The 25,442-nt window shown below is 38.6% G+C and overlaps 1 protein-coding gene across 2 annotated transcripts in view; it reads right to left on the reverse strand.

Moving 5' to 3' along the window:
• LRRC72 (leucine rich repeat containing 72) overlaps positions 1-24,652 on the reverse strand; it is a 71,140-nt gene extending 46,488 nt beyond the window's left edge. For both annotated transcript variants that reach the window (XM_007531971.2, XM_060196144.1), the window contains exons 1-3: positions 24,493-24,652; positions 16,985-17,058; positions 5,066-5,135 (exon numbers count right to left, since the gene is read on the reverse strand). In XM_007531971.2, coding sequence (XP_007532033.1) covers positions 5,066-5,135; positions 16,985-17,058; positions 24,493-24,603 — 255 coding nt within the window. In that variant the 5' untranslated portion in view covers positions 24,604-24,652. The remainder of the gene's footprint in view (positions 1-5,065; positions 5,136-16,984; positions 17,059-24,492) is intronic.
• Positions 24,653-25,442: the final 790 nt, after the last annotated feature.

Below are 25,442 nucleotides of genomic sequence, written 5' to 3' on the forward strand. Positions count from 1 at the left end.
CTATGAATACTGTATGCTTGCTTAATGCCCATTGGCTGACTATGTAACAGTGAAAGGTACTTAAGGTGGCCATAAGAAGGAAATAAAGGGAATTGAGGAAGAAGACTCTGGTGTCCATGTCGTTGTTGCGGGCCGACAGCGACATATGATAGTTTTCCATCTTTTTCCTTTGAGTCTGTGTTTGTCTTGTTGAGTTAGGTGGGTTTCCTGTAGACAGCATATTGTTGGGTTTTGTTTTTTGATCCATCTTCCTACTCTGTGCCTTTTAATAGGTGAATTCAGGCCACTGACATTTATTAATATCAAAGATTGAAGATATGTTAGTGACATTCATGTAGAGTTTTAGAGTATTCTGATATATGGCCTATTTATGGTGGTCTGACTGTCTATAGGAGATCTTTCAGAACTTCTTTTAGGACAGGCATGGTGATAGTTGATTCTTTAAGCTGTTGCTTGTCTGAGAAGGTTTTTTATGCCTCCATCTAATCTGAATGACAGTCTAGCAGGACACAGTAGTCTTGGTTGCAAGCATTTCTCATTGAGCACTCGATAGATATCTTGCCATTCTCCTCTGGCCTGTAGTGTTTGTGTGGAGAAGTCTGCTGCTAATCTTTTTTTTTTTTTTCCTCCAGGGTTATTGCTGGGCTCGGTTCCTGCACCATGAATCCACCGCTCCTGGAGGCCATTTTCCCCCTTTTTGTTGCCCTAGTTGTTGCAGCCTCGTTGCGGTTATTATTTCCATTGTTGATGTTGCTTTGTTGTTGGATAGGACAGAGAGAAATGGAGAGAGGAGGGGAAGACAGAGAGAGAGGGGAGAGAAAGATAGACACCTGCAGACCTGCTTCACCGCCCGTGAAGTGACTCCCCTGCAGGTGGGGAGCTGGGGGCTCGAACCGGGATCCTTACGCCGGTCCCTGCGCTTTGCGCCACGTGCGCTTAACCCACTGCGCCACCGCCCGACTCCCATCTGCTGCTAATCTTATAGGTTTTCCTTTGTAGATGACTCTTTGTTTTTCTCTTGAAGCCTTCAGGATCCTTTCTTTATCCTTATTCCTTTCCATTCTAAATATGATGTGTCTTGGTGTCTTTAAGTCTGGGTTAATTCTGTTTGGGACCCTCTGGGCTTCTTAAACCTTCATGTCTTTTATGTTGTCTAGACTAGAGATGTTCTCAGCTACTATGTCCTGAAGAATGCTTTCTTATCCTCCCTCTCTTTCTTCCTCTGGTAAGCTAATAATATATATATTACTTACTTTGAAGTCATCCCATAGGTCTCTGTTGTTGTTTTCAGTAGCTCTTAATCTCTTTTTGAGATCTCTTACTTTTTTTTTAGTTGTCTCTAATTCATCCTTGATCTTGCTAATTCTGTCTTCAGCCTCATTGATTCTATTCTCTCTCCCCTCTACTGTTTGCTGGAGTTCACCTATTTTGTTACCCTGTTCTGATACTGTTTTAGCTTGTTCAACTAGTTGTGTTCTTAGCTCACCTATTTCAGCTTTCAGCTCTTTAATAACCTTGAGATAATTAGTGTTTTCTTCCAGAGTCTCATTTGTTGTTTCTGCATTTCTGATGACAATTCTTTCAAACTCTTTACTCACTCCTGTGATTATTTCCTTAACTAGTGTTTGGATGTTTACCTCATTATCTTGTGCTTTAACCTTTGGGGGGCTTTTAACTGGACTTTTGTCCTAATTCATTTCTCCAATTTTTCTTCTTGTTGGTTTAACCATTTTATATAGTATGTTATGAGGTCCCTTTCTGAGTACTTTTTAAATTACTGATCACTCTTGCCTGAATTCACTTGTGTCTAAGTAAGGTACTTAAAGGGTTCACAGTTGTGGAAATTGATAGTTGTTTCAATAGTATTTTAATCCCTGATTTGGAGCTCAGTGGCTTAAAATCCTCTTTTGATCTTTTTCTTCCCAGTAGGCTATGGGAGCCTCAGGGCTTTTAAACTATAAGTAGGCTTCTTAGCTTAATCACTGTGTCCTGACCAAGAGATAAAGCAGGGTGGGGCAGAGATAATCCAGTGGTTATGCAAAGAGACTTTCACAGCCCCACTGTTATGCCATGGTGGTATAGGTGTTCTCCTGAGTTTCCTGGTTAGTTTTCTGTCTCCTGGTGTCAGCACAGGGCTTCCCTGCCACTGCTCCAGATTCTGAGGGCAGTAGCTATGGAGACTCAGAGTTGCATTTGGTGAGTCTCAGGGGAGTCCTCTCCTCCCCTCAACTGTATTTTGGTTGGTTAAACAGACTGGAGGTGGTGTCTCAACTAATAAACTGCCGTACTGTTACCAGTGACTTGATCTCTCTAGGCTCCTTTCTGTCAATGAGCCACATGTGTTTGCACTCACCGGTGATTTGGTGGGTCCCTGAAGTCATTCTAGTCCTGTCTTGTTGAGGGCCCTGGTGGTCTCCTTTGGTATTCCTACATAGACAGGTCTCAGAGTTCATAAGACTGCATGCCAGCACCCTCCAGTTCAAAGGAGCTCACTGCACTCCTGGAGCCAGGCTGTGAGCAGGCATCAGAGTGCAGTCATCAGCACAGTGACCAGCACCAAGTCCTCAGGGTGCTGGGTCACAATGTTTTGTGGCATATGGTCAACCAGCAGAAAAGAGAGTGATCAGGAATAAGCTAAGTGGGTGAGAAAGTTGGTGGAAGTGTAGGTTTTTAGCTGCTGAATTTTCTAGAGGATTTGCTTGTTGTTTTTTAAAAATATTTATTACCTTTTGTTGCCCTTGTTGTTTTATTGTTGTAGTTATTATTGTTGTTGTTGTTGGATAGGAAAGAGAGAAATTGAGAGAGGAGGGGAAGACAAGAGAGGGGGCGAGAAAGATAGACACCTGCAGACTTGCTTCATTGCTTGTGAAATGACTCTCCTGCAGGTGGGAAGTAGAGTCTCAAACCAGGATCCTTATGCTGGTCCTTGTGCTTTGCACTATTTTTGCTTGTTTTGTAGATATATCTACAAGAGTCTTTTTCAAGTTGACCTTTGTTCACCAACATTGGACTGTGTTGCTCTAGTATGCTAGTATGCTCTGTGTTCTTGGTTCTATTCTAATACTGGTCATCATATTACAAGTTGAGATTCCACAACAATAAAATACCATCTCACTTCTGTGAGAATATCATACACCAGAAAAGACAGCAGCAATAAATTCTGGAGAGAGTGTGGTGACAAAGGAAGTCTCCTGAACTGCTGGTGGGAATGTAAATTGGTTCAGTCTTTGTGGAGAGCAGTCTGGAGAATACTCACAAGACTAGAAATAGACCTTCTTATGATTCAGTAATTCCTCTTCTGGGAATATAACCTAAGGAGTCAAACACACCCATCCAAAAAGGTATGTGTACACTTATGTTCATAAAAACACAATTCATAATAGCCAAAACCTGGAAACAACCCAGGTGTCCAACAACAGATGAGTGGCTGAGAAAGTTATAGTATATATACTCAATGGAATACTACTCAGATATTAAGAGTAATGAGTCCACCTTCTTTGACCCATCTTGGATGGAGTTAGAAGGAATAGTGAGATAAGCCAGAAAGAGAAAGATGAGTATGGGATGACCCCCACTCATAAACAGAACTTGAAAAGAAGAACAGAAAGGGAAAGACAAAGCAGAATTTGACTGAGTTTTCTATTCCAAGACCTGAACCCTCCCCCAACCCACCCCAAAGTCTTTCACTTTGGTACAATACACCAACTTCAGTCCAAGTTCTTCTTAGTGTTTTTCCTTCTGATCTCATTTTCAACTTTTGCCTATCAGTGAGACCATCCCATATTCGTCCTCTTGCTTCTGACTTATCTCACTTAACATTATTTATTCAAGCTCCATCCAAGATAGGGTAAAGGTGGATTCACCATTTTAATAGCTGAGTAGTATTCCATTGTGTATATATACCACAACTTACTCAGCCACTCATCTGTTGTTGGACACGTGGGTTGCTTTCAGGTTTTGGCTATTATAAATTGTGCTGCTATGAACATATGTAAGTACACACAAATCTTTTTGGATGTGTGTGTTGGGTTCCTTGGGATATATCTCTAGGAAAGGAATTGCAGGGTCATAGGGTAGGTCCACTTTTAGCCTTAAGAGAGTTCTCTAGACTGCCCTCAACAGGGGTTGGACCAATTTACATTCCCACCAGCAGCATAGGCATAACTTCTCATTTCCCTGTCATAAGTGTCTGCAAAACACTCTCTAAACTGAGGTTCTTTTCCACTATCATATATCAGAACCTCAAAGCCCCCCACTACTACTTCCCTCCCTACCCCAATGTCCTTTTCTTTGGTGCGGTACACCAAACACAGTCTAAGTTTTCCTGTCTGTTTCTCATTCTATCCTTGTTTTTTAAAGCTCCTTCTATGAGAAATAGCTTCTAATATTCAGCCTTCTCAGTTTATCTTATCTCACTTAACATGAATTCTTCAAGTTCCATCTGATCCAAGATTAGATGAAGGAAATAACTTCATCATATTTAATAGCTACATAACATTCTATTGTGTATATAAACCAAGATTTTCTTAGCCACTCATCTGTTGTTAACTATCAAGGTTATATCCAAGTTTGGGCTATTACAAATTGTGCTGCCATGTGCATAGGTTTACACAGATCTCTTTTATGATTGGAAAAAAAAAAGTGCCAGACCATTACTCTGGCACATGTAATCAAACTTAAGGCCTCATGCTTGCGAGCTCAGTGCTTTATCTACTGGGTGGCTTCTCAGGACACAAGACAGTTTCATTTCTGGACCAGGATAATGACTGTGATGTTAATGAACTGTAAGATTTTCTGTTACCTGCTAGATGGGAAAAATTATGATACTGGGGAAGGATGGCCTCAACTAAATGGTTTTTGCAAGATTTGGGAAATGAAAGTAAAGTTCCGAAATGACAATATCTCAAAAATTATGCTAGTCAATATATCATATATATATATGTAGGTATGTAGGTATTATACCTTTGTTAAATTAGGGGTATACAATGCTAATACTTTTACATACTAGTTCTAATAAAACACATAATTTAGACAAGTTGATTATAATTATTAAAAAATATATTACCTTGTTGTGATGTAGCCATAGGTATTTTAATTTTTTAAACCTAGAAAGGTCAATGACTTCTGTCAGTTCTCTAAAAAAAAAAAAAGGGATATTAGTAATGATTAAATTACTCATGGGTAACACTAACCATGGGGTTATTATGATTTTGGAATAAATGTAAAAGTCTCTGATTTTTTTAAATTCAAAATAGGCAGCATACTTATATGCTATTTTGCAAATACCATTATCACTTCTTTGCAAACAGTTAAGAATTTTTTTTCCCCATCACCAGGGCTTCACCACTATAGGTCACCTTTTTCACTATAAATAAGACAGGCTGACCACAACACTGGAGCTTCTGGGAGTTGGTAAACTGAGGGTGGTGCAGGGGGAGGAGGCAGTTTGAACCTGGATTGCTTATATAACAAAGCTGCCACATTACCCCAATGAGCTAGTTTGTTGATCCAAGAGAATATTTTATCACAATAGGAGAAATGTATGCTTTATTTTAACTGACTTCTCTTTTTTTTCCTTTTGCATCTCTGGAGTTCACTGATCTGGAATGACCTTTTTCAGACAGAAAGATTAAGATGGGAAGGCAGAAGGCATTAAATTAACCAAAAAGAGGACAAATACTAATTAATCTCATTTGTAGATGGAACTTATGAAATAAGACCAGAGAGGGAAAACATAAAGTGAAACTCGAACTGAGTTTGTTGTATTGCACCAAAGGACTCTGGAGAGGAAGGGCAGGGAAAGGGCCATGTTTGTGCTTGTGCATAGGCCTGGAATGGGGGTGAGATGGGGGCAGGTAGGGGTGAGGGGATGTATGATGAGAAATTGTAGCCATGTGTCAACAACTGTACTGTAAGCCACTAACTTCCATCTCCCAATAAAATGGTAAAACAAAAAATAAAAAAGAAAGAAAGGAAGGAAGGAAGAAAGGGAGGGAGGAAGGAAGGAAGGAAGGAAGGAAGAAAGAAAGAAAGAAAGAAAGAAAGAAAGAAAGAAAGAAAGAAAGAAAGAAAGAAAGGAAGATAGATAACGTAGCACCAAACTTTCCTCAATGTGTTAGGGGCCAGGTTCAGACTTAGGTCACACACATAGCACACTACCAAAATGCAGTATTTTGCTTGCCCTGCTTTGACTGAATTTAGTGGTTCTCAGTTAAAAGCAGATTTTATTAGAGGGGGAGAGAAGCAGGGAAATAGATGCAGAATACACTGTTCTTTCAGGAAAATGTGAGGAACTTTAAAGGCTTGTGTTAATGTCTGCTTGTTTCTTAGTTTGCATATCCCTCTACCTTGCCAGTCTGGTTAAAGACATGGAGATTGCAGGATACAAAAAACAAACTGAGTATTTTATTTTCTAATTGTTACTTATTAGGTATGGGATCAAAATCTTACCCATCTTTTTTAATTGTGAAGGACTTTGGTTGTCCATGTGGCTTTGTTACTAATGTAGCTAATTCAGCAGAATGGCAGACATAGGATGGGGAGAGGGAGGGCTGAGGAGGTAACATTATGGTTATGCAAACGACTTTGAATCCTGAGGCTATGAGCTCCCAGGCTCAGTCCCTAGGGCATCATCATAATCCAGAGCTGAGCATCATTCTGGTCTATCACCTATCTATCTATCTATCTATCTATCTATCTATCTATCTATCTATCTATCTATCTATCTTTCTCACTGTATCTTTATTTTATTAAAAATAATAAATAACACATTAAAAATTTATTTATTGGGGGATTAGTGGTTTACATTTGACAGTAAAATACAATAGTTTGTACATGTGTAACATTTCCCAGTTTTCCATATAACAATATAACCCCCATTAGGTCCTCCTCTGCCATCATGTTCCAGAATCTGAACACTCCCCCCTTCCCCCCAAAGTTCTTTATTTTGGTGCAGTACACCAGACCCAGTCCAAGTTCTGATTTGTGTTATTGTTTATTTTTTTAAAAAAAAAATTGGATTTGTTTCATTGAAGATGCCTTTAAAATTTAGATGGAAAAGAGTTCTGTCAATATTTTCCTCTAAGTATATCATAACTTCTGGTCTAACATCCAAGGGGTGTTGAAGTCCCCTACTACTACTGTGTTGCTGTTAATGTGTTTCTGTAGCTCTTTCAGTAGATGTTTTATGTATTTAGATGGCCTCTCATTGGGTGCATAGATGTTAATAATTGTTAAGACCTTTTGATTGACTGATCCTCTGTGCATTAAGTAATGTCCAGTCCTATCTTTTAAAATTTTACTTGTTTTAAGGTCTACTGTAAGGTTGAGAATAGCTGTTCCTGCCCCTTTTTTGTGGTCTATTGGCTTGTATGGTATAGGTTTTTGTCCTTTCACTTTGAGTCTGTGTTTGTCTTGTTGAGTTAGGTGGCATTCCCGCAGACAACATATGGTTGGGTTGTATTTTCTGATCCATCTTCCTACTCTATGCCTTTAATAGGTGAATTCAGCCCACTGATATTTACTGATATTATAGAATGAAGCTATTTTGATGCCATTATTCTAAAATTTTAGAGTTTTCTGATATATGGCATGTTTACGATGTGTTTTTTTTTTAATAAGGAAACTTTCAGAACTTCTTGTGGGCAGGCTTGGTGATAGTTGATTCCTTCAACTCTTGCTTGTCTGAGAAGGTTTTTATACCTCCATCTAGTCTAAATGACAGTCTAGTGGGATACAGTAGTCTTGGTCTTCTCATTGAGAGCTCGATAGATATCTTGCTATTCTCTTCTGGCCTTTAGTGTTTGTGTGGAGAAATCTGCTGCTAATCTTATGGGTTTTCCTCTGTAGGTGACTCTTTGTTTTTCTCTTGCAGCCTTCAGGGTCCTTTCTTTATCCTTATTCCTTTTCATTCTAAATATGATGTGTCTTGATGTCTTTAAGTCTGGGTTAATTTTGTTTGGGACGATCTGAGCTTCTTGAGCCTTTATGTCTTTTATCTTGTCTAGAGTAGGGAGGTTCTCAGCTATTATGTCCTGAAGAATGCTTTCTTCTCCTCCCTCTCTTCCTCTGGCAAGCCAATACTGCGTATATTACTTCTTCTGAAGTCATCCCATAGGTCTCTGTTGTTGTTTTCAGTATCTCTTAATCTCTTTTTAAGATCTCTTACTTATTTCTTAGTTTTCTCTAATTCATCCTCCATCTTGCTAATTCTGTTTTCTGCCTCATTCTGTTCTCTCTCTTCCCTCTGTTGTTTTTTGTAGTTCAGCTCTTTTGTTACCCTGTTCTGATACTGTATTAGCTTATTCAGCTAGTTGTGCTCTTAACTCAACTATTTCAGCTTCCAGCTCTCTAATTACTTTCAGTTAGTGTTTTCTTTTGGAGTCTCATTTGCTGTTTCCCCATTTCTGATGACATTATTTTTAAACTTTTTCTTCACTCCTGTGACTAATAGCTCTATTAGTGTTTGGATCTTGTCCTCAAAGCCCTTCGGCAGTTTTTTATCTGGACTTTTGTCCTGGTTTATTTCTCCAATGTTTCTTCTTGGTTTAACCATTGCATATGGTGTGTTATGAGGTTGCTCTTTTAACACCATTCGCACTTGGAACAACCTTCACTGCTTGTTGCAATTAAAGTGAAATCACCAAAAGGGTGCTCAGAGCTGTGATCTGACTTAGCTGTTCCTCAATCTGTGCTTCTTTTTGCCTCAACCATATGCGACCACCCACCTGAGGCTGCAGAACCCTCAGATGTAGATTATGACTTCAGTTGGGTCTGTTGTATTTATCTGATGTTTTGGGAGGAGAGACGATTCAATCCCTATTATTCCATGGCCATGCCTCCCAAAGTGTTTTTTTTTTTATTAAAAAAATTTAAGTATTTATTTTTTAATAGAGACAGAGAGAAATTGTGAGGGAAGGAGGAAATAGTGTGGGAGAGAGACAGAGAGACACCTGCATACCTGCTTCACCACTTGTGAAGCTTTTCCCCTGCAGCTGGGGACCAGGGGCTTGAACTAGGATCCTTGCACACTGTAATATGTGTGTTTAACCAGGTGAGCCACTGTCTGCCCCCTTTAAATTTTTTATTTACTTATTTATTTTTTAAATAGTTTTTAAATTTTCAGTGACTTACAAAATTAAAAAATAATGGGGGTAAAACTCCACACTGTTCCCCCTACCAGGGTTCTGTGTCCCCCTACCCTTCATTGAAATCTTCAATAGTTCTCTCAATATCCCAGATATGGGTTATTATTTATCTATCTATCCTATCTATCTATCTACGTTTTTGCCCAATTTTTTCCCTATAGTCCTGCCTTCTCTCCCTTTTTTTTTTTTTAAAAAAAAATCTTTTTAGAAATTTCTTTATTGGGGGATTAATGTTTTATAGTCAACAGTAAATATAATAGTTTGTACATTCATAACATTTCTCAGTTTTCCACATCACAATACAACCCCCACTAGGTCCTCTGTCATTCTTTTCCAGGGCCGGCACTCTTCTCTCCCTTTCTAAGTCATACCTACACCTATTACTAGTTCTGAATGTCTTTCTTTGCCTCCTCTTCTTTCTTTGTGTCCTGATCGAATTATGTTTCAGAGCATTCTAAATAGCTTCTCCTAACATTTTCCCCTTCTATGAGTATAATAGAAGTTCTGGCTTCTATTATTGCTTCTATGCTGAACATGGGCATTGGCAGGTCAAACCCCAATCTTTTTCTATCTTTCCTTAGTGGGGTAGCACTGTGGTGAGGTGAGGTTCCAGACCAAATTGGGGAGTTCATCTTCTTATGGAGTTGAACATGGTAGCATCTGCAACTTGGTGCCTACAAGGCAGTAATTTATGAGAGAGAGAAAAATGTGTAATAAATAGGAACCAGAAAGTGTGAATAAAGCAAGTAAGAATAGTGATTTTAGGGTAGAGAGAAGCTAGGAAGTCTGTATTAGGTATGATCCTAGGGGTTCACTTTAGTGATTTTTGCCTGAGCAACATGAAGGTGGACTTAAAAAAACCCAACAACCCATATTTATTAAAAAGGATAAGGACAACCACCTACTGCTGTATTTGACTGGTTAAAAAAAAAAAGATGAGAGTTTTCAGAAAAAGGGGCAAAGCCTCTGAGGAGAGCTTACCTTCAGTATCTGTAACTGGAATATTGAAATCTATAATTTCCCATGGTAGAAATTGCTGAGTAGAAATTGATAGGTAGTACATACTATTTATCAAAACCTTACAGGCACTTTTCCAACAACTTTAAAAATGCTTTTAAATAAAAAAATCAAATATTTAAAGTATTTTTAAAAATTTACTTACATATTGGATAGTGCTGCCATTGAAACCCAATGAAAACCCTGGTGTCAATAAAAAGGAGGAGAAAGAGGAGGGGGAGAAGGAAAGATTTTACTAGGGAAATAATCATTTATAAGAGTCGGGTACATTTTATCTTTCTGTGATAGGATTCTACACACCTATCTCACCATCAACTTAGATCCTCTCCCACAATTATGCATTTGGTCCCCAATGCTCTCTCAGACCTCTTCTCTCCCCCAATAACCTTGGCCTTGCTGCAATAGGCCAGATGCCCGACAACGGATGAGTGGTTAAGAAAGTTGTAGTATTATACCTAGCTATTAAAATAGAATCATACTTGACTATTAAAAAATGATGAAACACCTCCTTTGCTTCATTCTGAGTGAACCTGAAGGGATAATGTTAAGTGAGATCTTCCTAAAGGGGAAGGATGGATACCAGATGATCATACTTACAGGTGGAATTTAAGAAATATAAAGGGAAAGGCAAAACACAGAGTGAAACTTGGACTAGGGTGCCTTTACTTGATTGCTATCATTCCCAGATTCCCTTCCTTCCATTATGATGAAATGAATACTGTCATCTCCTAGGAAGCCATTCCTTTCTCAAACACTAGATGACTTCTCAGGAAAGCCCTGTGCCTGGGTTACTTTCAGATATTATATTCAGACTCCTAGATTGAACAGTGGCCATGAGCAGTTCCTTTTTATATCATCCAAAGCTTAGTCTCCTACTCTAGCAGACTCTGGGGAGCACAGGCCCCATAGAGAACAGGTGCCCCCAAATCTCTACCAATATTTTGGGTATAGGGGCCTCTGGGTAGATTCCAACTAAGATTATGCCATCTGCTTTTTGAGTAGTTGTGCCATGTTCATCAGTCAAATGAGTTCCTTGAACCATGCTCCACATGATAATTTATTGACTTCTTGCATTACAGTATTTATTTAAAAAAAATTTTTTAAAATTATTTATTTATAATTTGATAGGACAGAGAGTAATTGAGAGGGAGGATAAAGGAGGAGAGAGAGATAGAGAGACACCTGCAGCACTGCTTTACTACTTGTGAAACATTGTCCCTGCAGATGGGAATGGAGGGCTTTGTGCATGGTAACGTGTACCTAACCAGGTGTGTCAGCACCCAGCCCCACATTAAAGTATTTCCATAAGACATACCTACCATCTTGGTATTGGGGCCAGCTACATTTACAAACACTGCTCTTCATGTTGGTGGGCTTGGATTTGGAAACTGGGGTAGAGTGTTTGAAGAGATGAAAAAGTGTGTTGGTCAAAGCGGTAATAACCCTGTCTTCCTTAGGAATGTTCCTAAGATCCCATCTGAGAATCAAGGATATTTAATTTTTCATTTTTTATTAGTGATTTACAAACTATAAAATAATAGGTATATAATTTTACAGCATTCTCACTACCAGAGTTCTGTGTTCCCATTCTCTTCCAGTGGAAACTTCCATTGTTCTTCCAAGGTCATAGATCGGGGTTGAATATATATCACATTTTTGCTCACTCCTTTTATTATTTATATATTAATTTTATGGTGGGGGTTAATGCTTTACAGTGAAGTCACTGATAAAACTCAACATTTAAAAAATTTTATTTATTTATTCATGAGAAAGATAGGAGGGGAGAGAGAGAGAGAAAGAACCAGACATCACTCTGGTACATGCGCTGCCAGAGATTGAACTCAGGACATCATGCTTGGGAGTCAGTCCAATGCTTTAACCACCATGCCATCTCCCAGACCATAAAACTCAACATTTTTACTCACTTCTTCAGCTTTGTATTCACTTCCTTTCTAATATCTAGTTACTACTACTTAAGCACTAATAGTTAAGTACTAATACCTGTTGCTACCTTCTAGTGTTTTTCTCAGAGTACTTTAAATCTTTTGAGTCCCAACAGCTGATTCTGCATATGAACTTGTCCTAAATTATTGATGAGCTATTTTCAGGTGAGGCCAATGGAAGACAGGGAGATGAAGTTCTACTACTAACAAGGGCAATGACTTGTGTTGACAATAATATGTAAATTCTGTTATCACAGCATACATTCTGTGGTTGTCCAAGAGGGCATCAATAAATTCTATCTAGTTTGCAAAGGCATAAGGCTTGGGCAAATCACCCAGTTTACTTAAAATTATAGGGCTCTAGAGAGTCAGGTGGTAGCACAGCAAGTTAAGTACAGGTGGTGCAAAGTGAAAGGACTGGTGTAAGGATGCTGGATCTAGCCCCTGGCTCCCCACCTGCAGGGGAGTCGCTTCATAGGCAGTGAAGCAGGTCTTCAGGTGCCTATCTTTCTCCTCTCCTCTTTGTCTTCCCCTCCTCTCTCCACTTCTTTCTGTTCTATCCAACAACAACATCAATAACAATAACAATAATAACTACAAAAATATAACAAGGGCAACAAAAGGGAATAAACAAAATAAAAAATAAATAAAAATAAAAAACCCTTTATATTAAAAGAAGATTATAGGGCTCTGGACTAGGAAACACTTTTTTTTTCTATTCACATAGATTAACTGGTAATTTAGTATCTTTAGGATATAAAATATTTGAGGCTGTGGAGATAGCATAATGGTTGTGTAAATGGATTTTTCTGCCTGAGGCTCTAAACTTCTAAGTTCAACCCTCAGCACCACCATAAATCAGAGCTGAGCAATGTTATTGTCTCTGTCTGTACCTTTCCCTCTGTATCTTTCATTAAAAATAAGAAAATCAACACAACGAGTACCACCTCGGCATGCTTCACTTCAGACTGTGTCCAGCGACATAAGGCATGCAATGTCAACCCTTCAGCCTCATTACTCAGGTGAGACCTTTCCTTTCATAGGATTCTCTAATTCCATTTCAGGTGGTTCACTTCCTAACACAGTCCCAAAACCTAGCTACAGACCAGGTCCCATGAGATAGGGCATATGTTCACATGTATCCATAAATTAGGGCAAAATATATACCTGAAAGCAAAAGTACACAATAGTCTGCAGTGAGTCAGTATATGCAGCAAGCAAGTAGAAAGACCTAAAAAGACACCATAAAGTTCCTCATGAAATAGTGTCTACTTAGACTTGGATACCCTCCTCACCTACTTCTCATTATACTTCCCTCAGTCACCCCAAAGTTAACCTTTTCAAAGTAAGGACTGCAAAAGCTGAATAAGGGCAAGAGACTAGCATACTTTAATGATGACTCTTTAGTCACTATCAGGCCACCCCATCAGCTGGGGCCCTAGTTGAGGAGTCCTGAGATTCCCAAACGGACATGATGGGCCTAGACCTCAAATAAAACCCTCTGTCCATTGTTACCGGTCATCTCTATCAAGAACAACCCAAGCCCCTTTGTGGGCTTCCATAGTACCTTGCCCTCAACATGGATCAACAATGGCAGAGAATGTTCCATCCTCTGAAGGGAGGCTGGACAGCATACTCTATGTTCCACCTGAAGAAGATAGGTCCTGAAATTGGGGCAGCTTGGAATGTTCCTACTGATGACTACAGAATGTGAGTTCAGATCTACAGGGATGCAGAGGTCACATAGGCTCCTAAGCTGAATATGGGCCCCAGATCACATCAAATCGATGGGGTTTACAGTCAACAATATTTACATACTTTCCCCATATTTGGGAGTTACTCTCTTCCCTGATCCAGCTTTCTGGTCTTTTTTCCAGCCATGACATCATTTCCCCAGACTTGGATCCACCTGCATATCAGATGTCAGGCGTAGAAAACAAAACAAAACAAACAAACAAAAACCTGGTATAGTCACGGGCTCTTTGGAATATAACTAAAATAGGCCTACCAACTATCCACAAAACGGAGACACCCCTTCTCTTCATCTGAACTATTCCAGCCTTTGTGTTCATGATTAGTCAACAATTTGTTTGGCTCTATATGTTAACTCTTTTTTCAGCCACCAGGTTCCAGATATTACCATGATGCCAACCGGACTTTCCTGGGCAGATGCCCCCAATATGTCCTGGAGCCCTGCCTCCCCAGAACCCCACCCCACTAGGGAAGGAGAGAGAAGGTTAGGAGTATGGATCGACCTGCCAACGCTCATGTTCAGCAGGGATACAATTATAGAAGCCAGACCTTCCACCTTCTGCATGCCATAATGACCCTGGGTCCATATTCCCAGAGGGATAAAGAATAGGAAATCTATCAAGGGAGGGGATGGGATGCGGAGTTCTGGTGGTGGGAATTGTGTGGATTTGTACCCCTCTTATCCTATGGATTTTTGTCAGTGTTTCCTTTTTACAAATGAAAATTAAAAAAAGAAAATAAAAATAAAAAGAATATAAAATCTTTGTTTTTAGACTTGAGACTACACATTACCCACTGTCAAAAGTTCAGTGTTTCTAGTATTTCTTATTGTAATCTATTTAGTGTTCTAGTCAATAGAGTATAGTTGTTAAAATTACAAAGGGCTTAGAGATTCAACTTTTTGTCCACACAAAGTATTTGTCATTGTTGTAAAGCTAATCACCCTATTGAAATATAGTAAGTATGCCATCTTGTGCAGAATGTTCTACCAGACTTGTCTTTCTGCAAGGTGTACATATATATATATATTAATATTTTATTTATTGTGGGGGCAGACAGCATAATGGTTATGCAAAGAGACTCATACCTGTGGCTCAAAAATCCCAGGTTTAATCTCCCACACTACCATAAACCAGAGCTGAATAGTGCTCTGGTTAAGAAAAATAAAGAAATGATAAAATATTTTATTTACTTATTGGATAGAGACAGAGAGAAATTGAGAGGGGTGAGGGAAATAGAGAGGAAAAGAGACAGAGAGACACATGCAGCCCTGCTTCACCACTTGTGACACTTCCCCTCTGCAGGGGGAGACCAGGAGCCTGAACCCAGGTCCTTGAGTACTGTAATGTGTGCACTTAACCAGATGTGCCACTGCCTGGCCCCTGCAAAGTATATATATATATTCCCTTTTGTTGCCCTTGTTGTTTTATAGTTGTAGTTCTTGTTGTTGTTGTTACTGATGTCATCGTTGTTGGATAGGACAGAGAGAAATGGAGAGAGGAGGGAAGACAGAGAAGGGGAGAGAAAGATAGACACCTGCAGACCCAGACCTGCTTCACTGCCTGTGAAGTGACTCCCCTGCAGGTAGGGAGCCAGGGTCTCGTACCCGGGTCCTTAGGCTGGTTCTTGCACTTTTCGCCACGTGCGCTTAACCCACTGCACCACTGCCGAGTCCTGCAAAGTATATTTTTAAAGAAATCTTCAACTGACCTTTTTTTCCCTTACTACCATGATCAGAGTCGTATTTTCAAATATAAATGTTTTTATTTACACCGATAAGCTGAAATAAATATTTATATATAATTAAAGGAATACACTTGTAAAATATTTTCTCAAATTACTAGAGATAAATTTCATTGATATACTAGGATGTTTTCTTTAAAACCTAGCTAAGTTCCAAAGATGATATATTAGCAGAGCTATTTCTCATAGAATTCACAGAGATTTAAAAAAAAACAAACATGGTGGAGGTTGGAGAGATAATGGCCCAGGTAAGGAACATATTCTGGCTGTGCACATGGTCCAAGTTTGAACCTGAATACCACATGGAAGTGCTGTGGTACCAGAGTGCTGTAGTGTCTCTCCCTCTTGCTCTATCTCTATATGAATGAAAAAGTTAGGGTTAGGGTTAGGAAGAAGTGAGTTCAAGCACACATCACACTCTGACTCCTCAAAAACAAAATGAAACAACAACAACAACAACAACAACAACAAGAAAATGCATGTAGGACGGAGAGAATAGGAGTAAGGTCATTATTATTAAAATGCAAACTGTGGTTGCACAGGGGTAACTTATTGGCCAGTGTAAATGGTGATCTTGGAGAACAATTCAGTTCATAGCTTCCTCTTATACCTAGGTCCTAGCTTAGGCACTGTCCCCTCTTTCCTGTTTGCCACCTTTGGGAGTTGGAGCGGAATCAAAGAAGGTTGTTATATAAGGGAGGGGCTTCCTTACATGCCAGTAAAATAAATATAGGGGTTGTTATCTAGGAGTTATAGTGTAATAGGTGTCATTACTATAGAATGGGGAGTATAATGAGTCATTTTTCTCTATTAATAGTAATAATATTAACCGCACTAACGCTCATTGAGTACTTACCGTGTACTAGCTTATTTCCTATCTTCCACTAAAAGGCTTATTTTTTACAACTGATTAAACAAACATATAGCATTATTACAGCTAGAAAATATGGATGCCAGATAAAATAAGAACTGTTCAGTTAATTGTGAATTTCAAATAAATTGCAAAATGTTCGATATTGTGTGGAGTATTTATATATACATATAAATATATTTGCTTCTCTGAAATCCACATATAATAAGGCAGTATCTCTTTCTCTCTATTTATACCTGACAGTCATATAGGGGGCTATATGATATGCTCAAAATAACTCAGTTGGAAGAGATCAATCAGAGATCCAAACTCAGGTCGGTTCCATAATTTAAAAAATTCATCTCAGCATTTTCCTGCCTCTCCAACAGAGATTGCATTCCAAGTAGCAAAGCAATTAGAATGTGGTACTTGTTCCTTAATCAATTCTCTGGGAGGTAAAATGATGGAAAAGAACATTTGTATCTAGGAAATACTATAACACATTCATCTATTTTTAGATAAAATACACTTACTTTTGAGAGAGGAACAGCTCAAAGACATCAGCATCCCTCTTGTGGCCACATATCTTTAGCTGATCTTCAACTGCCTGATAACATATAATTAATCTGTCAAACCACATTCCACTGAGCAAAAATACTGAGACATTTGCAGTCAATAACAATAAAGTCTACAAGAAGATCAAAAGAAAGGTGAATATGGAGACAACTACTCTAAACTGATAAATTCCAACACTACAATTATATATTTAATTATTTTTGTGGTTGAATTTCATTATCCTTAATCCTGGGCACAGATATATAAATAAATTTTAATCAAAGAGAAAAAAATATCTGTGTACATATATACCAGACAAGTTTTCAGTAAAGGTTCAAATCTGACTTTTCATATATAAAGATATATATGTTTTCATATATAAAGATATATATCCAATATAATCGACTTGCATTTTTTTTCATTTTTACCAGAGCAATGATAAGCTCTGGTTGATGGCGGTGCTGGGATTGAACCTGGGATCTTAGAGCCTCAGGCAGGAGAGTTTCTTTGCATAGCCATTATGCTATCACCTCAGCCCCCAGAAACAAGTTTTTGATTCTCTCTAAGTCAGGATAATTGTATTTTTTTCTTTTTACCAGAACACTGTTCAGCTCAGGCTTATGATGGTCCAGGGGATTTGAACCTGAGACTTTGGAGTCTCAGGCATGAGAGTCTCTTTGCATAACCATTATGCTATCTACCCCTGCATAATTTTATCTTTAAGTAATTATTAGAATAAAATTATCCAAATGGAAGAATTTGCATTTGGTAGGTTTTCCAGTTTCACAGAAAACACTTAGTATTGGGGCTGAAGATGGAGTAGGATATAATGAAATTATCATAAGATTCATTTTTGTGTTCACTTCAATGTACTTGGTACCCTGGAAGTTTTCGTTGTTTTTTTTTTAAATTTTTTATTTAAGAAAGGATTAATGAACAAAAACATAAGGTAGGAGGGGTACAACTCCACACAATTCCCACCACCCAATCTCCATAACCCACCCCCTCCCATGATAGCTTTCCCATTCTCTAGCCCTCTGGGAGCATGGACCCAGGGTCATTGAGGGTTGCAGAAGGTAGAAGGTCTGGCTTCTGTAATTGCTTCCCCGCTGAACATGGGCGTTGACTGGTCGGTCCATACTCCCAGTCTGCCTCTCTCTTTCCCTAGTAAGGTGTGTCTCTGGGGAAGCTGAGCTCCAGGACACATTGGTGGGGTCTTCAATCCAGGGAAGCCTGGCCAGCATCCTGGTGGCATCTGGAACCTGGTGATTGAAAAGAGAGTTAACATATGAAGCCAAACAATTTGTTGAGCAATCATGGATCCCAAGCTTGGAATAGTGGAGAGGAAGTGTTAGGGAGGTACTCACTGCAAACTCTAATGTACTTCTGCTTTCCGGTATATATTTTGCAGTAGTTTATGGATACGTGTGAGCATAAGCTCTCTCTCACAGAAACTGGTGTATATCTAGGTTATGGGACTTTGTTAGAAAGTGAACTACCTGAGATGAAATTAGAGTGTACTATAAAAGGAAAGGTATGAATCAGCAATGGAATAACAATGTAACTTTTCTCTGGATAAATGAAAACATATATTTCCCTTGCCTTACAAAGGAAAGTTTCTTAGTTTTCTATGAGCTGCTGACATATTAGTACCGTGAGGATTTGAGGTGAAAAAGAAGAAATTTTTATTTTCAGAGGCTTTGTTTTGATAATTTAAAACCAGCACTGTTATTCCAGTGATTTTTCTTAAGGTCCTTTCTAAATTACAAAATAACATTTACGGCCACATGGCCCAGGATGACATGGAAAAATTAAAGACCATTTTTAATTTGCTATGGAGGAATACAGCTAACAAAACACAATAAAAATGGAAAGTATAATTTTTACACTTCTGGAATCTGAGACACATTGTAATTATCAGCATCAAAACAATCACCAAATTTCAGCTGGGATTTGTTGTGGGTGGTGAGACTGTAATGCCAGTAAGTGATTTATGAAACCTTGACAATGGCTTTGTTATTTACTAGAGGGCATTAAGAAGAATTAGATTTATTGAGATGAACCACTGTCTATAGTGAAGAAGGTAGATATCTTAGAGATGAAGAACTCCTGATAATTTATAGTTCTCAACTTCCTTTGTTTCTGTTATACAAGCTGAATCTTGAAACTTGGATAATTCATTGACTCAGGTGAATTGCCTTTCCAACAGGATATTCCAAGGTCCTAATAAACAAGGTGAATTTGGGACTGGGAAAAAAAAAAGCCATTGAGACTCCAGATTCAATCTTAGGCACTAACATATGTCAGAACTGAGAAGTACCCTGGACTTTTTTTCTCATGACCTCTTTCATAAAAATAAACATTTAATAAGAAATAAAATACTAAATTAAGTTTAGATAGCCACAATTGGATTTAGAATTTAGGCAGCCATCATTTCCCTGCACCACCATAAGCCAGAGCTGAGCATTGTTCTGGAAAAAACCAAACCAAACCAAAACAAACCAAACCAAACCAAACTTAAGCTCCCAAACCATCAGCATCTACTGTACACAACTGCAACTTCAATTGGTTGGGATGTTAAAGACATTCAGATGTAAATTTTAAAAAAATCATTTTTTTCTGGGGCCAGTGTGCAAGGACTCAGGTTCAAGCCCTTGGTCACCACTTGCAGTGGGGAAAACTTCATGAGTGGTGAAGCAGTGCTATAGGTGTCTCCCTAGCTCTCTCTCTCTCCCCCCTCTCAACTTCTCTCTATCTAATAAATAAATAAGTAGATAAATAAATGAATAATTGATAAAAAACTTCAACCATCTCTTGAAATTAGAAATAAGTTTTGATCCTGCTAGTCCTCATCTAAGACACAGAAATACATTTCCAGCACTCAGAAATATAGTGGTACACACACACACACACACACACACACACACACACACACACACACGAATGCCACTGTGATCTGAACCTTGTCTGTGATGTATTTTTCATTGAGTGGAATATTGGTTAAATTCAGTTTCCACCTCACACAAGAATACTGTGAAGTAGTTTGCTTGTTTATTTATTTTGCCATCAGGGGCTCAGTGTTTGCATTACAAATCTACCACTGTTGGCAAACTTTTCTTTCCTTATTTTTTGATAGTGATGGACAGTAATTCAGAGGGAATTTAGGGGAGAGAGAGAGAAAAAAAGAGACGCTTGCAGCACTACATTACCATTCATGAAACCTCTCTGATGCCAGTGAAGACTGGGGACTTGGGACTGGGGCTGGAACCTAGGTCTTTGTGCATAATAACATTTGTGCTTTACTAGGGTCATCACTTTCTGACCCCTGCAGTAGTTTACAAATATAGAAAGATCAATATCTAAATGTGTGAATATATCCAAACTTAATTTATTGCAAAAATGTCATTGGACATTCAATTTGTGTAAATATAACTATTATTTTTTGCTGTCTGTGACATTTATATGTACAAACTCCAAACTGCTAACAAAAATTATCACCTAAGATCATGAGACATTTTCACTTTTGAAGCAATATATCTTTTAACAATATTTGAGTACTTTGTAATAAGTACAAGTTGCTTTCTTAATCAGAAATTAGTACACATTTTGAATCTGTTAGCCATGGAATATATTTAAAGATTAAAATCAAAAATTGAAAGTGAAAACATGAGAGGAAATTGAAACTATGACAATAATATGCAAATCACTGGTATAATTATGTATTTATTTTCTTATTATGGTATGCTTCTTTTCAACTTCAATTTTTTTATGAATTTGGTAACAAACATTAATGTCAACGTGCCAAAGAGCACACAAACATGCCAAGAAGTTTTGAATTTCAGTGAATCCATGGTGGAGCAGTTCCAGTTCCCAATCAACACACAATTTTAAATAGCAGCATATTCCTTTCATCTAAAGAAACACAAAAGCATTCTTTCCCTATTTTTTTTAACTGTGGTAAAATATACATAACATAGAATTTACTACTTTAACTGTACGGTCTTGTGGTTTTAGGGCACTCACAGTGCTGTGCACCCATCACCCCCTATTCATTTTCAGAACTTTTTTATGTTCCTCAACTAAAACTCTGCACATATTAAGCACCAACTTAACATTTTCTCCCTTCCTTAGTCCCTGACAACCAACCTTCAATTTTTCTGTCTTTATGTAATTGAATGCCCTCTGTACCACACATATGTGGAACAGCATTTTCTTTTTACTGACTAGCTTATTTTGCTTAGTATAATGGCTTGAAGTTTCATCATGTTGTAGAATGTATCAAAATTTTATTCTTTTTAAAATCTAAATAACATTCCATTTCATTGTATATACCATATTTGTTTTCCAATTATCTGTTGAAGTTCCTGCTTAATTTAAGTATATACTTAGAATTGCTAGATCATATGGTAATTCAATGTTATAATCTTTAAGGGATTATCAATACCATTTTCTACTATAGCTGGACAAAAACAAACATTTTTTAAGATGAACATTTCTTTTTTAAATAGTAAATCCAAGTGGATGATTCAGCCATTTATTGAACCACAAACCACTGAGTGTTTCATTCAGGCTGTGACTAGTTTAGTCTATGACTAGCTAATAAGTGCAGCAATGAATCAGGCAAGGTGCCAGGCTTTTATGAGCAAATCTGCTAGAGGGAGAATGAAAGATAACACAATATTATAAGAGAAGGTTGCAAGTATTAGAACTATGAGAACAGGAAAATATGCTCTGATGAATTCAGAGGAGGAAGAGATGACTGTCAGTCTGAGAACTCTAAGCAAATGTCAGGGCACGACTGACAGGTGGACTGGGTCATAAAGGGGAGGAAAAATTATAAATAGAGTATTGCTGTATAGGCATTTTCAGTCTGAGGGGAATAAGAGAAGAAAATTCAGAGTGTAGTGCTGTACAGCCTTAGGCTACAATGAAAATTAATTATGAGAAATGTATTAATAAATTAGGAGAAGGGGGTTGGCATATTATTTATGCTAACTTTGAAATTTAGACCAGTAGATATGCACTTAATCAACAAGAAAAATCTTTTACTGGTTCCGAGAACTCTAGTTAAAATAAATTTGTGCTTTATAAAATCTGTAAATTAGAATTCAACTTTATATTATATGTGTTTGCATCTATATAAAATACATTGACTAACCACATGGCAAAATTAGTGTAAAAAAAAAAAAGTCCACCGTGGTCCGGGAGGTGATGTAGTGGATAAAGCATTGGATTCTCAACCATGAGGTCCCAAGTTTGATCCCCGGCAGCACATGTACCAGAGTGATGGCTTGTTCTTTCTCTTTCCTCCTATCTTTCTCATGAATAAATAAATAAATAAATTCTTTAAAAAAAAGTCCAGAATCGTTCTAATTAGTCCTATGATAAATGCCCAATAGCAAGTAACTTTAAGATTTTTTTTTTCTTGTGGGGCTCTTCTTCTGTTGGTTCTTTGAAAGAATGGGCTTAATAACTATTGGGGAATTCACCACTGAACTCAATTTAGGGGCAATAGGGAAATACTATAAGATTTTAAAATGGGAGAAAAGATATGACAACACAAGACCTGAGGAAGATGACTAGTTGCAACGTGTATGATGGCATGAAGTGCAGAGACAACTATAGACAGGAAACAAAGTTGCCTCTGGAAAATCAAGGAAAAGTGTGATGATCCTGGCCCAGGATCATGCCAAGAGGGAATGATCTGGGGATACACATGGCAGGGGAGTGTGCAGACAGACTTGGTAGGTATAGGCAAATGACTTGAGGGAGAACATGAAGGCAAGGGAAGTTGCAGGTGATGATGAGATAGGTGAGGGAAAGCAAGATAAATTCACAGAGAAATACTAACATGGAGGCACTGAGGGAATATACCCACAGGTCAAGGCATCCACCAGAAAGCTGCAAGTTAACAGCTGATTTCATCAAAGATGTCAGAGTAGAAATGTACTGCTGATAAGTTAGCATAGAGCAGAGGAAGAGCCCTCTAAAGTGTCTCCATTTACAGAGGAGAGGAAGGACCCAAGGCTCAAACAAAGATAAGTAGGGTTAGTTATGAAATTAGAATGGGTGAGGACAAGGGTAATGGGGACAGTGGGCAAACTTCAAGAAGGTAGAATTTGGATCTATAATGTTGCATAGGGTGGTAGAAAATATTATTCAGAAAAGGTAGTGAATGGGTGGGGGCACTTTCAATAACCCGATGAAAGGGGAACATCAGATTTCCAATTATTGCATAGCTAGTTAACAAAACAAGACAATAAAACTATTCTAGTATTTTTGAGGTGTGGATAGTTATAAGAAGAGTAGCAGCAACTTCCTCATTGACTAGTGAATCTCTCTAAATAAGAGAGATTGTTTTTTCCCATTTTATTGGGGGAGAGGTTTAAAGAGTTTACAGTTTGGTTGTTGACACATGGGCACAGATTTTCATCTCTCTGTGGTAGGTGTCTGCAGAAAACTCTTACCTCCAACCTAGGATTACTTCCATCATCATACATAAAGACGTTAAGATTTTCTTCACTCCTTCCCAAGCCCTCCTCCCTCAGTCTTTTGCTTAGGTGCAGAATACCCCACCCAGTCCAAATTTTGCTTTGTGTTTTTTCTTCCTGTCTCTTTTTTTTAAATTCCACCTGTAAGTGAGATCATCTGGTATTTGTCCTTCTCTTTTTGGCTTATCTTACTTAACATAATGCTTTCCAGTTCTACTCACGATGGAAGAAACAAAGGAAATGATTTCATCATTTTTAACAGCTGAGAAGACCTATTTTTTTTCTAAATTGTAAGATTAACACATGCCAGAATAAAGGAATCCATTAAACCTTATAGAAGACCATTTCCCATTGACAATTTACAAAATGTAGTGTTAAATCTCTTTATCTTACTTGCCACACACAGGGTACACACTAGTAGAACTTTGTGTGAATAGCTTTCAACTCTTTACAGCACTCTCAGCCCTATTTAATCATAGCAGCCTCAAGCCTTTCCTGACAAATCTGACAGCTCTAGCAAACCTTGCTGGCTCCTATGTGGCACAACTCTGACATGAGCTATTTCCCCCCATCCTACTATTGATTTAGACACTGTCTTAACTGTCCTCCTTGCTGCACTATCATCATAGAACCTTTCTTTACTCCTCCAGGTATTGATCTGTTAACATTTCAGTGATGCGTATATATAACCTGTTGCCGAATCAATCTTTCACATAGATGATCTCATTAGCTAGTCTCTAAACTGCCATTATTATGAATATAACAGAAGTTAAGTGGGAAAGGTTAATATAAATCTACTAATGTAGATCATGGCCAACCCCCAAACCCGATCTAGGAGAGTTTCTGTCCTCAGTGGCAAGTTAGGGGAGGGAGGGGATTCCTATTGCTCCACCTCCTCAGGTCTGGATGCTAGGAGCAGATCTCAGAAAGCTATGGTAGAGAGCTGGAGAATTTCTAGGTCTGGGGAAGCAAGGAGGGAAAGCTGCATTATTTACCTTGCGGCTTAATTCCAGGGATGTCTCCAGTACACTCGTTCTAGTTCTGGTTCTAGGTCTAGTGGTCGAATGTCGCCAGGACCTGCTGAGATGATTCTGGTCCCGGGCCATCCAGAAAATCAAAGCCGTCTAATCTGCGGCCTATTGTTGTGGGGGCCAGCAGTTTCCAGTCGTAGTAACTAAAAACCAATCCAAAGTAGGGAAGATTTGAAACCAAAGCCTGACTTTTGTGACGTTTATGAGTGTGGCCCTGCAGCACCCATTGCGACGTACCACAGGCACCTATGGCTTACCCCCTAGCGTAGGGTAAAATGTGGACAGAGAAGAGAGGGCGATCAGCTCCGCGGACGGGAGACCAAGAATGGTACAGGGCCCAACAGCAGTCATTCATTTACTGAATTGAGATCTGAATGACAGAAAATGTAGGTTTCTATATAAATCAGATGGAGGGGTCCCTGTGAGGCAGTATCCTGTGGAATCCTAATGGAGCCTTGGGTAAAAAGGGAAGGGAAACCTAGAACAAACCCAATACTCTGATTCTCTTCATTTTAAATGTTGACACTTTGTTAATCCTGGATATTTTCACACTGATTCTGATCTTATATTTTTCTTTCTTCCTTTCCTTCTTCCTTCCTTCCTTCCTTTTTTATTTATAAAAAGGAAACACTGACAAAACCATAGGATAAGAGAGGTACAACTCCACACAATTCCCACCACCAGAACTCCGTATCCCATCCCCTCCCTTGATAGCTTTCCTATTCTTTTCTTTTGCCTCCAGGGTTATCGCTGGGGCTCAGTGCCTGCACTATGGATCCACTGCTTCTGTGGCCATTTAAAAAAAAAATGGAGGGGGATAGGATAGAGAGAAATTGAAAGAGGAGGGGGGGGGATAGAGAAGGAAAGAGACAGAGAGACACCTACAGACCTGCTTTCACCGCTTGTGAAGCGAC

The sequence above is a fragment of the Erinaceus europaeus genome, chromosome 8, assembly GCF_950295315.1.
Source record: "Erinaceus europaeus chromosome 8, mEriEur2.1, whole genome shotgun sequence".
In the NCBI taxonomy this organism is placed as follows: Eukaryota; Metazoa; Chordata; class Mammalia; order Eulipotyphla; family Erinaceidae; genus Erinaceus; species Erinaceus europaeus.